At 54.5% G+C, this 15,780-nt stretch overlaps 1 protein-coding gene across 2 annotated transcripts; it reads right to left on the bottom strand.

Annotated features, from left to right (window-relative positions):
* Window positions 1-2,057: 2,057 nt before the first annotated feature.
* Necap2 (NECAP endocytosis associated 2) lies at window positions 2,058-15,025 on the bottom strand. Of its 2 annotated transcripts, XR_010042955.1 has the most exons (9): window positions 14,850-15,025; window positions 12,362-12,462; window positions 9,695-9,799; window positions 9,536-9,617; window positions 8,585-8,693; window positions 6,211-6,388; window positions 4,188-4,261; window positions 3,096-3,180; window positions 2,276-2,297 (listed from the first exon to the last, which is right to left on the bottom strand). XR_010042955.1 is itself a non-coding variant. In XM_003471388.5 (8 exons), the coding sequence occupies exons 1-8, from the start codon at window positions 14,939-14,941 to the stop codon at window positions 2,249-2,251; spliced, it is 801 nt and encodes a 266-aa protein (XP_003471436.1). In that variant the 5' UTR covers window positions 14,942-15,024; the 3' UTR covers window positions 2,058-2,248. The 2 variants fall into 2 exon arrangements, 1 of the variants encoding a protein (XP_003471436.1); XM_003471388.5 differs by lacking the exon at window positions 4,188-4,261 and having other exon boundaries at window positions 2,058-2,297; window positions 14,850-15,024.
* Window positions 15,026-15,780: the final 755 nt, after the last annotated feature.

Here is a 15,780-nt window from a genome sequence, read left to right as displayed (position 1 = left end):
GCTGAGGTCTCTCAACCCCAAACCCAAGGCCCTTACCCTACCAAGTCACACTCCCCCACCGATTTCTAAGCTCCAATCTCGGGTATAACTGCAGAGACGCCTGGCTGTACATTGATGGTTTCTCCTGGTGACCCTGGTCCTGTGTCAATCATTTCTCTCTTCAGTTGGGATTTCAGCTGGCAATAGCACCAAACTGTCCCGTCCCCAGCAGGCCTCTCAAAGTACATTTCAAGTGAGCGCCTTGATTCCAGATCATTACTCTCTTCCTCGCCCTGGTCTGGGCATTACTTGACCCTAGAAAAAACTAAGGACCAACTGCAAGGGCACCTGCTAGTGCTTAATGCCTTACCCGATTTGATGCCAGGGTGAAGGACGCAGCCGTCCCTGCTCGCCAGGGGACAGCCTGGATCCAAAGCCCCGCCTGTCTCGTTCCCAGCAACGCACTCCTGACCAGGCGTTTCCTCCAGGCCCGAGCTTTCTTACTTCAGCCAGCAGGCACTCAGGGTAACTTGGGAAGTGACAGAGATGTGGGACAGACACGAACCACCTCGGGGTGCCCGTCTTGTCCTCCCAGTGGGTGGGAAGGCCCTGCTTTCATCTGCCCAGGAGTTCATTAGACTGTAGCTGTTCTTACAACCCACAGTGAAAGCTGCAATTTTCTTTTCTTTCTGGTACCAGGAATTGAACCCATGACCTCACACTTGCCAGGCAGGAGCAGTGCTGCTGAACCATATCCCAGCCCAAAACTGCAACTTTCTCGCAGAATCCTCAGGCGCAAAAAACCCCATGGCCTTTCTAGGCCTGCCTGAGCCCGGCTGTGCACAGCCCTCCTCCGCAGGGGATGCAGGGTAGGCAGAGGTGTCAGTGCCAGCAGGGGGCTCTTTCCAGCAGCACTCTGGGACAGTCCATCCTCTGGAGGGTGATTCAAGCTGCCACCTTTACCTGTCCCCAAAATGAGAAAAGCTTACCCTGGAACCACAGAGGAGACAGCACTGATGGCCTTGCAGCTTCAGGGTCAAGGTCCCCATTTTGGCTAAGCTGATGGCCCCACCCTGGGAGGTGACCTAGTGGGTGTCCTGGAGGGCTGAGCAGCCGTGCAGACAAAACATATGCATCTCTGACATACACTGACAGAAGTAGAATATTTATTTCTTTAATCTTAAAAATCTGGTCCCACAAAAAGGTCAATTTTTTTAGCTCGTAGTTTTGACCTTTCACAAAAGAAATCTTTCAACTGAGAGGTAAGGTTAAAATTGAATAAAGAAATCTCCAAGGTGCACACAGACAAAATGTTTTTTGTAAACCAGTCCTCCAGGCGGTGCGCTCCAGCGCCCGGAGCCCCTCTGCCTGTCACTCCAGTCCCTGAAGGAGAAGGTAGTTAAGCAGTTGTCTGCGGCTAAGGCACTTCAGAAACCACCAGTGAGGAAATCCACGTCCGCCAGGAGCTGCCGTGCTGGGAACCCGTGTGCCCAGAGTGGCCAGTGGGCAGAAGGGCTGCCGGACTCCGTGACGGGCTTGCACCTTCCTGCTGCATGCCGTTCCTTCTGGCTTCCATGCTCGTCTCGCCCTGCACTGCCCACCTGGCCGGCAGACGGGAACCAGGTGAGCGGCAGAGATGTGCGCTGCCTGAACCCGGGCAGCCAGCGGGCAGCACCTCCAGAAGTCCGCGCGGTGCACGCTGCAAAGGCGAGTTAGTGCAGATTCGCATGTTAGCAAAGCATAGCAGGACACCTGAAAAAAGCGGCTTAATCCTTCCAGCTTCCCGAAGGCCAGGCCAAGCCCAGCCCGAAGACCCACTAGAGATGAGGCGGGAGTCCTTCTCTGGAGGGCACCTGAGTGGCTGCCACTAAGGGAAGTGTAGAAAGCTTCCTGCCAACAGTGACCCTGTGACAACCGTCACCCCCAAAGAGGGCTGCTCTGAATCCGGGCCACAAACTCAACCCATTCCTTTGCTTTGGGGCTCATGTTTAATGCGGGTCACTGCAATGGAGGAAGGGCAGTCTCAGTCGCCCTCACGCTGAGCGGGGGAGAGGTCCCGGAGTGTTTCTTCTCCTGAGCTCCAGCTGTATCCCCGAATCCCAGAGCACTGTGACACGGTGCCGCTTTACTGCCCCATGGGGCCAGTCTGTCCAGAGCAAGCAAGGAGAGGAGAGGACACTGCAGGAGCTGGCCAGGCGCTGCAGCTCCAATCTCAGCCCGGAAAAGGCAGCTCCCTCCCAGATGCAGTGTCGTGAGAATGCTGCTCCAATCAGAACTGGACCCAGCCTGTGCCCGGCTGTGTCTGGCTGGAAGCTGACCTGTAAGGGGGACACAGGAAGAGTGAGCGCTGGGCTGTTTAAGAGCAGAGAGAAGAGTCTCTGGGCCAGGGCTCTATGCCAGTGGTGGCGAACCTATGGCACACATGCTGCAGCGGGATGTCTGCATCACGGAAACCTTTAAAAGGCTCTCCATCACTGGTCTATGCAGGCAGTCCCTAAATGGTTAGCGCAGTGGTCAGCAAACTGTGATTCAAGGACCAAGTCTAGACGTGGCTGTGTGTTTAGCTAATGCAAACTTTCTTTAAAGACTCTTGTGTTAGCTGCATCACGCCTGTACGTTTCTGTAAGTAAAGTTCTGTTGCATGCAGCTGCACCCACTCGCGTCCATCCTGTGCATGGCTGTTCCACGCTGCAGCGGCAGCACTGAGTGGCTGGAACACAGACCACATACAGAGTCCAAGCCACTCCCTATGGGCAACCCAGGCCTAGGCCGTCCGCATGGCTGACGGTGTAGCAAGAGCTGCGCACCTCTCTGCCTGGCCCCGAGCAGGGCCTAGTCCTGTGCGGTGTGGCCAGGCTGAGTCAGGACCTCGATGGCCTGCTGTGCTGGGGCAGCTGGGGACAAGCCAGGCACGTGGTGAGACGGCTCAGAGGACCACACTCATTCAGGCAGTGGGGTGTGGCACAAACCTTCACAGAGAGGCCCGGTGGACAATGTGCCACCCCAGGCTCTGCCTTCCACTGGTTCCAAAGTGTCCAATGAGACCTGCCCACTGGGAGGATCATGTGTGGTGTCACCCACCCAACCCAGCCCCGCCACAGTGCGGCCCTCCTCACCCTGTGGATTTGGTAAAGTCTCCCCAGATGTCAGCAGTGGCAGCAGTGGCAGGCTTGGGCTGTGGCCAGGACATAGTGGCACCTCCTGTTGATGTCCCCATTTTGAATGGGTAGGGAGAAAACAGAGACAAAAGGGGGTCAGAGAGCTTGTTCTGGTTTTGTCAGTGACCGAATCACAAGAGCCACTGCTGTGCCATGGCTCCGGGAGGCTGAGACAGACACCTCACACAGACACCCCGAGGTGCTTCTGGGCATCCAGACACCCGAGAGTTGCCCATTTCCATGGTCGCCTTAGGAGCCCTGGAGGGGCTCTCAGAGCAGTAAGCAACAGGAAGGTGCAGTGAGTCATGTGTCACCGTCTCTCATGCCGGAAGAGTGTGTGGAAACCCACTCTGGCCCCAAGCGGAGAATGTCCCAGGCTGGAAGGTCACCTGCACGGAAAGCCTGTCGCTGCATGCAGATAGCGAGAGCACCTCATGCTAGGTGTGTGCCAAGTCCCAGGCCCCCGACCCGGGTCAAGGCTCAGAGAGAGCCTTGCAGAAGAGCAGAGTCGACACAGAAGTGGGCCTCGTGGCCGTGGATGTTGTCACCAGGTGGGAGGCAGGGGCTGTGGCACCTGCTTTGGGACTCTGCTGGCACTGTTCCCAATGGTCCCTTCAAAAGGGCCTGTGCCCGCCACCCTCTGCCTTCGCACTGATCTGCTGTCCTCCTCTGCACTGAGCTGAGGAACAGATAAAATGAGGCCCCGAGAATGGTGAATTTTACAGCTTGCCAGGTGCTTAACCATGTTAACCATGAAACTCACCACAGCCCCTCAGGGAGACAGACCAGGCAGGCCTTGGGTCTTTCTTTTTCTTTTTTTTTTGAGCCAGGGTCTTTCTGAGACAGGGTCTTGCTGAATGGTTCAGGCTGGCCTGGGGCTCACTCTGTAGCCCTGGCTGGTCTTGAGCTTCCAATGATCCTCCTGCCTCAGCCTCCCCAATGCTGGGATTACAGAAGAGTTCCACCCCACCCATCTCAAGATGGTGTCTTGCCATGTAGTTCATGTTGGCCCTGAACTCACTGTGCAAACTGGGTGTTGGTAGTGCATACCTGGACTTCCAGGACTCAGGAGGCTGGGACAGGAGGATCACTGTCAGTCTGAGGCCAGCCTACAAAATGAGACCCTGTCTCAAAGACAGAGAGTGACAGGACGAGAGAGATTGAGCAAAAGCATGAGAAAGAGAGAAAGAAACAGAGAGAATGAATGAATGAATGAGAATTTGGTATGTAGCCTAGATTGGTCTCAGACTCTCAGGATTACAAGACCACACACTGTTGGTCTTCTGACCATGGGAGCTGACCGATTTTCTGGTCTTATCATTTCTAAAGTGAGGACAGTACCATGACTGCTCGTAGGGCTGGTGAGAGCATTCAACAGGCCAGTGTGCCTGGAACGCTGTGCACAGGCCCGGCACTTTGTGGCCATAGTGGGGTGACACTAATAGAGTGAGAGGGACGGCCTGTCCTGAACACTCAGACTAGATGCGGTTCTAGACAAGCTCTGAGTGCGGTACCCAGATGAGCTCACTGGACTCTCACAAGAGATGGGTGCTGTGGGCACTGCTTGCACTCAGTCCTGTGGGTGAGAACCAGAGAAGCAGCTGTTTCCTGGGGACCAGGCGAATGTGAGCTAAAACCTTAGCTCAGCCGGTCCGGCCTCGAGCACACAGGCAGTGCTGATGGATGTCAGCTTAATGAGCACTGCCTGACCCGCCCTGTCTGCAGGACGTCTGACCACCCGCCTCGGACCTGGAGCAGAAGCCACAAGAGCAGAGACATTGCTGTATAGACGTCCTTGGCTGGATGGTTTTATCCACAGCTTTCTAACTTTATCAATGGCTTTTAGGGTGCTTTCTTTTTTCTTGGTACCAGGGATCAAACTTACAACCTTGCACTTGCGAGGTAGGTGCTTGTGCTGCTGAGCTAAATCCCCAGCCAGGATGCTTTCTTTGGCCAGTTCCAGAAATCAAACCCAAGGGAGGTCTACCACTGAGCCACATCCCCAGCTCTTATCTCACTAAGCTGGGAAATCCTCCTGCTTCACCTTCCTTCAGGGCTGGCATTACAGCATGAGCCACTGAGTTTCTGGGTTTCTGATTTATAATTTGAGCCTTCGGTGGACTCAGCAGGACATAACTCCATCCATTGTAAGTCAGGGGCTTTGTCCCTGCAGGGTTCCCGAGGCCTCAGCCTTCCCCGGCCACAACCTGGGTGCTCCAGCATCTCAGGGACGGCTGAGGCAGCAGCTCTCTGCTTTAGTGAGCATTCATAAAGGAACACGAACAGGAACGCAGACTGCTGCCCTGGACCTGGGAGACGCTAGAAATAATGTACACACAGCGATTCCTGGGACCAGGGCAGGGGCTCCCTGACTGTGCCTCCTGCCGCTCTCCCCAGTGAGCTGGGCTGGATGCCCGACCTCTGGACAGAGGAGCAACCAAGAGCCAGGAAAGCTGGGAGGCTTGGGTGTGAGAGCTGTGAGAAACAGGCAGCCCAAGGATGACCAGGGACATCATGCAGTCAGCTGGGGAGGTAGAGGAAAGGGCTGGGCCATGCCACCTGTGCAGGGCACTGCCACTCAGCTTCCCAGCGTCCACAGAGGAGCTCGCTCCAAACTCCAGCTCCAGGGTGACCTCTTGCTCACCTCAGGACACCTCGTGCTGCGTCCATCGCCCAGGCACGCCTGGTCCCTATGTCTGACCCAGTTGCACTCTCCTCTCCGCCCTGAATGCCAGCACCTCTGGCCCACTCTCCTTCCTCACAGTCCAGCTCAGTGCCCCTGCCCAGGGAAGCCTTCCCAGATCGCGTGGGTTGCTAGTGTCCTTTGTGCCTGGGACTCATCCTGCCACTGGAGGGCACAGAGGTGTCTGTGTCTGCGGTCCCTCCATGCCTCAAGGACCAGGATCTTCACGCTATCAGGGAGCCCAAAGGTGTCTGGGGAATAAGGTATCTAGTTTGCGGCGCCCATGTCCTGTCTGCCAACTACAGGGACAAAGCGACAGATAAGTGTGAGGCAGGAAAACCTGGGCTGCAACCCCCAGGTGCAGAATCAGCAGCACCCCCAAACACTGACCTGAGCCAGAAGCAACTGGCGGCTGGACAAGGGACCCTCCCAGCGACAACTGCTCCCCAGGGGGTGGGACCAATGTGGAGGCTCTGCCCCCAGGGGGCGGGGGAAGCAGGCTTATCCCTCCTGTGCTGGTGGGCCGGGCTCGGGGGCTCCCCGCTGCTCCTTCCTTCTTCTTCATGTTCTAGAGAGGAAGCGAGTGCAAATCCGTCAGTTTTGCTGAGGTCCAGCTGCATCGGAAAACCCCAAGCGTAGCGGGCCGGGATACAGCCCAGCAGCACAAGCCTGGCAAGTGCAATTGTGCGTTCAATCCCCGGTACCAAACAACGACAATAACAACAAAAAACCCCAAAGGGGAAACTGAGAGGGAACCCCAGGTCCCCAACTCCGTATAGCCAGAAGATGGTCATATTAGCACCTTCACTGTACAGGACTCTATTCAATGCAGCACAATTCTGAATCTACCAGCAATATGTTTAGTGAAAACCCCAGCACATGATTTCATGTGTCATCAGGGAAATGCATGTTAAAACCACAGTGACACACCCACCAGAATGGCTAAAGCATTGACCACTGTGAATCCCCAGGAACAGGAGCCAATTCAGGCACAGCCTTAGTCAGTGAAACTACTCTGAAAGACTCAGGGGAGGGATGCCCAAAGTGTGTTGCACATGTACAAATATGCCAACGTGGAACCCACTATTCTGTGAATCTAACACGCAGTGGTAAAAATAAACACTTAACAGGCTGTGCAACAGCTCAACACAGGAACTTACGGCACCGTAACCCCACTCCTGGAAGCTGACCTGGGAGCAAAGCATGCATCTGTGCACAGCGACGTGAACCCCAGCCAGACTGCAGCTCTGGTGTAGTCGCCCCGACCGGGAAACTACCACATGCACCCCTAGGAACACGGATAAACTAGGTATTCTCACAACGGTACGTGTCACAACAGTGAAAAGGGACACGCTACACGCACCAACCCCGGGGACTCTCCCAGCTGGTAATTAGAGAAGCCGTACACAAAAGGGAAGGAAGTACAGGGCTCCACATGAGAAGGCTACGAACAAACTCTAGCACCTCCAAGGTCGGGTTGGGCAGGAACTGGGGAGCAGCAGGGAAAGGCCTTCCCCAGTGCTGCAGCCTTTGGCTTCGTAATGCGGGAAAAGTTCCTAGCTAAGCTTGGTTTTGTAAAACTCACTGAGTCTACACTTGTGATAGGGGCACTTCTATGTGTGCATACTGTACTTCAATAAAACATCTGAAAACACAAAACTGAATGCGAAGTATGATCTGGAAGGCAGCGCAATTTACACAGAGGAAGACGCCAGGGCTCCGCCTTGGAGAGGCAGCAGGTCAGCCACACGGTGCCGTCCAGTCGGCCCCAGTGCCAAGCCCCTGGCTAGGTCCCATCGCCTCCCTGCGCCTCAGGACCCTGGGCTTGACAAACAGGAGGATGTTTACCTGCGTGAGAAATGCCTGCAAACACCACCTGGCCCATAGCTAATGCTCATTAAATGTTAGTTTCCTCCAAGCAAGAGAAAGAATCACATCCCAACCTGTCCACTGGACTGGACTCGTATTTTCTCTTACGGCCACTTGGCCAACTTCCAGGGTCCCAAAACACCACCAGTGCGAAGCAGGAAAGAGGAGAAAGAGATGGTGAGTGGAGAGGAAACGCATTATTTTAGTCACAAACTTTCTTCAAAAAGCAAACCTACTTGGCTCCCCAAATTCTTGACTCCAACTCCATCTCCCCAGGCAGCCAAGTAAGGGCCAGGTGACCCCACCCACCCCAACTGTTCCCCCAACAGGAGCAAGAGGGGCCAGAGGCACAGCTGCTCAGAACAAAGATGGCCAGGACATCAACACTGCCGGAAGCTGCCAACTCCCAGCACTCACCCTTCTGGCCCAGGGTACCCAAGGCTTCCTCACTCAAACCACAAGGCCAAGACACAGCACAGGAGGTGCCGCATGGACCTTTCCTCACCCACTGGAACAGCCAGTAAAGAAACACCAGCTCTGAGCAAGTGACTGATGTCGCTTCTCAACTCAGAGGCTTGAACTGTCCTTTGGTCCCTCATCCTTTCCTACACCTTGGCCCCTCTGGGAAGCCTTGCTGGGGCCCCCAGTTACGGCCCCTTCTCTGGGCATTCACAGCACCCTCCGTCACAGAACCTCTCCTGCCCTCCTCGGCTCCACGCTGAGCTTCCTGAGAGCACAGGTCTCTATGGACCAGGTGCAAATCTGGCACAGGCCGGTGTGCGGTGAACCCAGCTGCACTGATGGAAGTGAACCCTGAGGACAGCGGTAGGCGGGGCTGGGTGCCCACGAGCGTCACGTGACCATGGCCAACACAGCCACACAAGGTAGGACTCACTGCAATGTTGAGCTTGATGGTCTGGCCCTCCTTGAAGCCCAGGTCCAACTTGGGGCCTTGGTCTGGGTTCTGGGCTTGTTTTGCAAACTCGCACTGCTGTTTCACCCACCTGGGGAGAGACCAGGACAGAACAGTGGGGCGAGGGAGCATCTGCCTGCATTAGTGCACACTCGCTTCAGTCCAGGACGAGGGCGCTGGGTGGGAAATCAGGAATTCAAATCCCGGCTCCGACACGGAGGCAGCTGCGTGCGCGTCAGCTTCCACCAAGGCTGATGGTCCAGGTCTTACGATGCTTGGGACTGTGATGACATCCCTTGTACTGGGCTCCAGGAAGTGCTCTGAGAGCCTGGCCCGTTCCTTCCCAGTCACTGGCACAGACTGGGCACAATCCTCATGTGGTGGGTCAGGACAGAAATGAAGGCCAACAGCCAACACAAAGGTCCCCAATCTCCATACAATGCCATCCAGCAGCCATCAGGGACAAGGGTGCCTGCACAAGTGGTCAGGCCCTGCCCACTTCTTGGCAGTCAGTGGCAGAGCTCCGCAGATGGCAGAGGGGCATTTTTGTCCCCTATCTTCCCATAAAGAACACCAAGGCATCTACTGGGTGGCCTGGGAATCAGAGTGACCCTTATTGTTTCAGGGAGGGGCAAGCCTAGAAGAGACCAAAGGAATGTCACAATGACTCTGGCAGCTCCGGGGCTGGCAAGGAAGATGTCACACCTCAAAGATGGGGAAGCTGATTGGCATGGCAGAGCCTGGCCTTGGGTAAAGGGTAAGAGGTCTGTGACGCGGACAGCAGAGTGGACAGAAGGTGGCCTGCCTGCAAGGACTGGCGTTCTGCTAGCACACACACCCCACACACAGTTGCTTGCGTACCCTGACAGGGGAGTTGTCTTGTCCAGAGGAAGAAGGGAAGAGACGCGAGCCATGTCTCACACAAGCACTCACTTGAAATGGTCCTGCAAAGCCACATTGAAGTCAAAAGCATCACCTCGGTCCACGAAGCCAATTCCAATAAATGCCCGTCGCCCTGGGGGCCAACACACATGATCAACCACTCGCCCAGGCGGAGGACACTGGAAGAGGGGCAGCCCGACCTGTGCATACCATTTCCATCTTCTATGCGGATGACGAAGTACCTGCTGGAGTCCGTCACGCTCTCCACCGCCATGCCAGGAAACTGATCCACTGGTGCCTGAGCAAAGAGCTCCCCTGAAAACACAAGCGGGTGAGTCCTGAGCCCCACCAGCCTGGTGCTTCTGTCACAGCACCAGGCCCCCTCTCGCAAGGCGACTCTGGCAAGCCCAGGCGGATAGGCAGACTTGCTCGGGATTCCCATCACACCCTTTCTTTTATTTTGAGACAAAGTCTAGTGATTAGCTCAGGCTGGCCTTGAACTTGAAGCAACCTTTCAGCCTCAGTCTCCCAAGCACTGGGATTGCAGGCATGCACCATCACACCTGGCGTCCATCAGATATGAGTCAGAGGTGGCTTACAGGTCAAACCCAGTCCATGGTTTTACTGTCTTTATTTAACTGCCAAGTATTTCAAAATCAAACTACATGTGACATAATTCAGACTTCCGGCTTTCCCTGAAATTACAAGCTCACACACAAAGGCTGCACCTGCTACCTACCTATTCTACCCGATTTACCCATGCACAGGACACCCTGAGGGCCTGAGGCCCTGGTGCAAGAGCCCTGGACAAGGTCCCCCTGCCCTTCAAGAGCCTCGCCGACCAGGGAGACTGCAGGAAGGGCCTTGAGCCCTGAGAAAGGACAAGGAAGTTTCTGCACCTACAGAGGACTCCAAAGCAGGCTGACTCAACCGGTCTCAGAGACAGGGCAAAACAAGGAGCGGACTCAGGAGGTGTCCTGGGAAATGCACCCCTTTATCACCGCCAGCTCTTCAGAGCCGCCTCACAGCACACACACGGGCGGGGCCATGCTGTTCCGGCCTGCTGTGCTGCTGTCACTGCTGTGAGGACTGAGCCAAGTGCGTCTCTTGGCTTGGAGCCCTGTGGCTTGGAGGGACAGGGTAATGAGGCTGAACCCATCAAAACTGATGGTGCCTGCAGCTTCTTATCACTTTGTCTAGCCCCAGGATGACCACGGGGCCAGGGCCAGACCCACCTAGATGCCAGTGGCCCTCAGCAATGTCCTCATGGAGGGCTGATTTTGCTCCCCTTTCCCAGGAAGAGAGCAGACAAAATCTGGGGACAGTTTTGGTTGTACACCTTGGGAGAGCTGCTGGTGACTGGCAGGTAGAGGCAGGGACACTGCTGTCTATCTTACGTTACCTCTTGGGCCCAGAGGTCAACAGTGCTGAGGCTGAGAAACTCTGGCCTGGAGCAAAGTGCTCATTAAAATCTTCCCCGGGAAGCGGGTGAACGTGACCCTGAGTTAAGGGGACCAGGGGTGGGCCCTACAGGTGATGCTCGGCCCTGAGCGGTGGCTGTCCCATTATGTAGTCACGTTGAAGTCAGTTTCCAGGTTTCCTCCAGAAGACTACTGCTACCCTCTTTCGACACCTTTGGGGATGCCCCAGAAATTTGCTGCAGACATTTCCAACTCCGTTGCAGCCAATTCTCCTATCAACCCCACGCTCCAAAGGAACAAACCAATGCTCTGGATCGCCTTACAGCTCACAGAGCAACAGGACAAATACCTGCTCATGTCCTGCTTCCAGCAGCCCTGTGAGAGAGGAACTAATGTGATCTTCCTTTCAACAAAAATGGGGCCAAGGCTCCGGAGGTCACATGCCTTGCCCAAGGACGGCAACTCGGTCAGAAGTGGCACAGTTCTCAGAAGGCACAGGGGTTCTGCCCCTAAATCTTGGCACTTCCTTCTGTTCCACAAAGGGAATCCTCCACATATCAGAAAAAAGTAGGTGACACAAGGCTGTGACTCCTCACTGAGTGGACCCCAACGGGGGTCTCAAGCTGGGATCTACAGGGTCACTTAGGGGTGTAGGTGGCCGCCGAGACCATATCTCCCAGCTGACCCCAAGACGGTCCAGTGTGGCTTGTCCTCTTGTGGAGAGTGGCTGAAGCTAGAGATGGATCACACCGCATGGCAGGCTGGAGAACAATAAATATCCCCAGCAAAGAAGCTGCTCCAGTCCAGAGAACACCAAGCCCAAGGCAATCCAATCAATGGGTTGCTAGGCAAAGGGGTGTCCCGTGACTTTATCTTGCTAAATGTATAAATAAACACCCCCACAGTGGCCGAGCAGGTCCTTTCCTCCCATCAGAAGAGAGGCTCCACCTGACCCCAGCTTTGGTCTCTTTTCTTTATTTCCCACTCTCTCCGTTCTCCCACTTCTGAGCATCTAGAGCTGCAGCCAGAAGCAACATCCTCTTGTACACACAGAGTTGAGCAGGGAAGTTTCCAGCTCCTCCGTTATCAGGCCTGGTCAGTTCTGGAGAGTTACCATTTGGCTGATAAACAGAATTCCTGAGTAAGAGCCCAGCTCAGCAGCCTCAGAGGCAAGTCTCTTTTCCAGGAAGGCTCTGGGGCTTCCTGCTGGCAGCAGCCTGCAGGTCTCTTTTCCTTGGCCTCCAAAACTTGTGGTTTCCTACAGACCCCAGAAAGGAACAAGGGTTGACAAGACAGACTCCATTTTATACCTGACACCTTGAATGGGGGCAGCTGAATGGTACACGAGGTCTCGGATATCCAGGACCCTGAGCAGGCTGGCCAGCCCCGGGCCCCTCTGCCTTCGTCACGTGGAGTATGTGACATCTCGGTCCCCTGCAGCCTCTCCTGCCTTTACCTGAGGTCCTGTCCTCCAGCTTGATGTAGGCCACCTTCCCTTTTGCAGTGATCCTCAGCCGGCCACTCCATGATGGCTGGTCCAGCTGCCACTCCGAGGCCCTATGGGGACAAAAAACCACTGAGCCTCTACCAGAGGCTGCTGCTTTCTCCCATGCAGGGGACGAGAATGGGAAGGGCTGCTTGTTCTAGAGCAAAAAGGTTGGCAAACTGACTTTCAGGCCACACAGCCTCTGTCACAACCAGACAACTCTGACGCTGAAGAGAAAAAGTCAAACAGTATGTATGTGGACTGCGTTAGTTATTTTAAGGAAATACTTTCTACTGAGCATGGCTGTTCTAATAACACTATACAGACACTGAAGCCTGAAACTCTCATCATTTTTGCACAATGAAATAGATAAAAAAAAAAATTTCCCAACTATTTAAAAATGTAAAAACCCTTCTCAGGGGCTGGGGATTTAGCTCAGCGGCATAAGCGCCTGCCTTGCAAGCAGGCAGTCGTGAGTTCGATCCCTGGTACCGACAAAAACGAAAAAGACCAAAAAAAAAAAAACCCTTCTCAGCTTGTGGGTCATTCAAAACCAGTAAGTTTCAGCTTGCTGACCCCCACTCTACACTGCAGACCTTCTCCCAAGGGATTTCTTCTGGTTCCCTTTCTGTAGAGGAAGCAGCTGGCGGCAGGGGGCAGTTTCTGTTTAAGATGCTGCTAAAACCAAGGCAGTGAGACTACCCAGCTGGGACCCTGAGATCATCTCAGAGGGAAAATACAGGGGAGAAATCATCCATAGAAAGAGTAAAGTAACAGTGTGAGCTAATGTTGGACAAGTGAATGTTTAGGAAATAGATTCGCGAAGGTATCCCAGGCAGAAAGAAACCCAAGGAACCACAGACCAGAGATGGCGGACACTTTAGAGCTTTCACTAACAAACAGCCCACTACAGCAAGTGTGTCACAGGTTTGCCACCACGGCCACAGACCAACAGCAACAGCCTCTTTCAAAACAACTTCAAAGCTGCTGCTTAGTAAAACCCCTAAATACCAAGAACTGCAGGTGTTTCCAGGAGACATTTCTTGGAAGTCCTAACCCTGTGTCAGCTGTCAAGAAGTGTGGGTGAAGATTGGTTGGTGGGTCACTTAATAGCAGATGCTCAATTCACCAGTCAGCAGACCTGGTTTCAGTTCCTCCTACTGGAGCAGCAGGCCTTAGCTTCTAGCTAGGGAGAACTGGAGGGTGACGTGCAGAGGCTGGCAGTTTCCTCTATGCCAGACCAGCTAGGCCCAGCATCTGGTAACTTCACTCTCTGGGGGACCAAGAGGAAACCAAACCCACCCAACTCAGAACTCAGCAGCAGACCAGGGCAGACAGCTATCCCTAGGCTGGTGTCCCATCTCCAGTTTGTATACAGGCTGTGAGTGTATTTTTCTTATTGTTGCTGTCACGCTATTTTTAATTTCCATCACGCTGCAGAAGATTCTCCACCAGCCTGTGCTAACACAACCAGGAAGCACAAATGGGCAGGTAGGTGGATGCTCCACAGTTCTTCTAGTGCTGGCCAACCGCGTAATTCATGGTCACTTGGGTACACCCCGCCTTCAGGAGCCACCCCTCTCCTCAAGTATCAGCACCAGCCAGCACTCAGTGACACAGACTGGTTCCCTGTATCAAGGGTATCTTTTTTCACACAAGGATAATTAAATGCAAACAACACAAAAACGGTGTAAGTGACTCACAGTAAAACACTGGTTCTCCTTCCTTAAGGCAGTTACTACTGTCCCTTCCAGAGATACTCTCATCCTTTACAAGCGTTTGTGTTTATTCATCTTGGGAGAAACATCTACTTTTTTTTTTTTTTTTTTGGTGCTGGCGATCTAACTCAGGACCAGGCACTTGCATGCCAGGCGCTTATACCACTGAGCTAAACCCCCAACCCCCTCATCTCAAGAGAAAATAACACAAACTAAATGAGGATGGGTTCCATCCAACCACCACAAGCTGTGATCACAGGTGACACTGGGGGAAGGGAGCTGGGCAGGAAAGGGCCCTGGGCTCCAGCCACCATCAGCCTGAAGCTCCCGGCTTAGGGCCTTTTGGCGGGTTCCGGGCTCCCTGTCCTCCCCTTATGGAATTCGCCACTGGCGGGTCCTCCTCACCCCTGCCGGCTTTCAAAGACCCCCTTTCAAGGCCGCTGGTTAGCCCTGGAAGAGAAAGCTCTGGGACACCACCAGCCCTGACCAAGTTCAGGACCTCCAGCAGCCCCCAAGCGCTGGGTTCTAACGGCTCCCCCACCGCCCGTGGTCCCGCGCCTGGTACTGAGACGGCTCCAACTCTGGGTCCTCCTTGCTCTGGCTGCCAACTGAAAAACCCCAGCACTACGTCGTGTCCCCCGCGCCCCGGCCCCAAAACCGGACAGGGCCGTCCTCGGCTCCCGTAGTGGGTGTGTCGGGGCGGCGGGCAAAGGGTTAAGCCAGGGCCCGCAGGAAGTCACCTGTAGCCACGGTTGGTGGCCCGCGGTGGGATGCGGTAAACGTGGACCTCCGGCTTGACACACAGCACCGACTCATAATCGCTGTCTTCCATCGCGACGCCCGCAGCCCACCGGACTTCCGGCTCCCCTGCGCTCCCGGGACCGGAAGTGGTGCGGCTCTATGACCGACTCTGGCTAGAGTGGCAGCTCGCGTTCCCGGCACCTCCTCGTGCGTGCGCCGTCTGCTGGACACCTTGGTTCAAGACACGCGGCGGACAGGGACTGGGCACTACGTTGGCGGTTCCAGCGGCTTCTCCCTCTATGTAGATGCCCTTGACCACTGAGAGAGCGTGAGAAAGACCCCACCTCAACCCGTGGTCTGATTGTGGGCCATGCCCCCCCTTCACTCTTCGGCCTAAGGCCCTGCTCGCCCTGCACCCCCAACCTTTGAACACCCCTCTCCTCTGCAGAATGTCCTGGGGTTCTGATTTAGGCATCCAGGGCCTCCACTGACCTAACTCAACAAAGACTTGATTTCGAAGAAGTGAATTTGAGCAACATTAGTGATTTAAGAATCATCCTGGTTTAACATGATACACAGAACACTCTAGGGGATACAATCCTTCCCTGCAGTCAACTTCTCCCCTAGCATTCTCTCATTCATTCCGAGGACTGCATTTATTGACCATCTAGGATGAACCAGGGCCAGTGGGGTACTTCTGGCCCCAAATCCGTGACTCACTGGACACTCCCAAACTTTCTTCTCTCTTTCCCTTCCTTTCTTGCTCTGTATAAGCTCATTGTGGGGTTGATCTAACCAATACAATTTTTTAACCATAGTAAAACATACATAAGATAAACTTTGCTATTCTAACTTTCTGTTGTTAAATTTGGTGCGGGAGATCGAACTCAGGGCCTTATACACGCTAAGCACATGCTAAGCACATGGTCT

Source organism: Cavia porcellus, unplaced genomic scaffold (assembly GCF_034190915.1).
Source record: "Cavia porcellus strain 051 isolate PalLab524CR breed Dunkin Hartley unplaced genomic scaffold, mCavPor4.1 scaffold_25, whole genome shotgun sequence".
NCBI lineage: Eukaryota > Metazoa > Chordata > Mammalia > Rodentia > Caviidae > Cavia > Cavia porcellus.
This window is presented reverse-complemented; position numbering and strand designations above follow the sequence as displayed.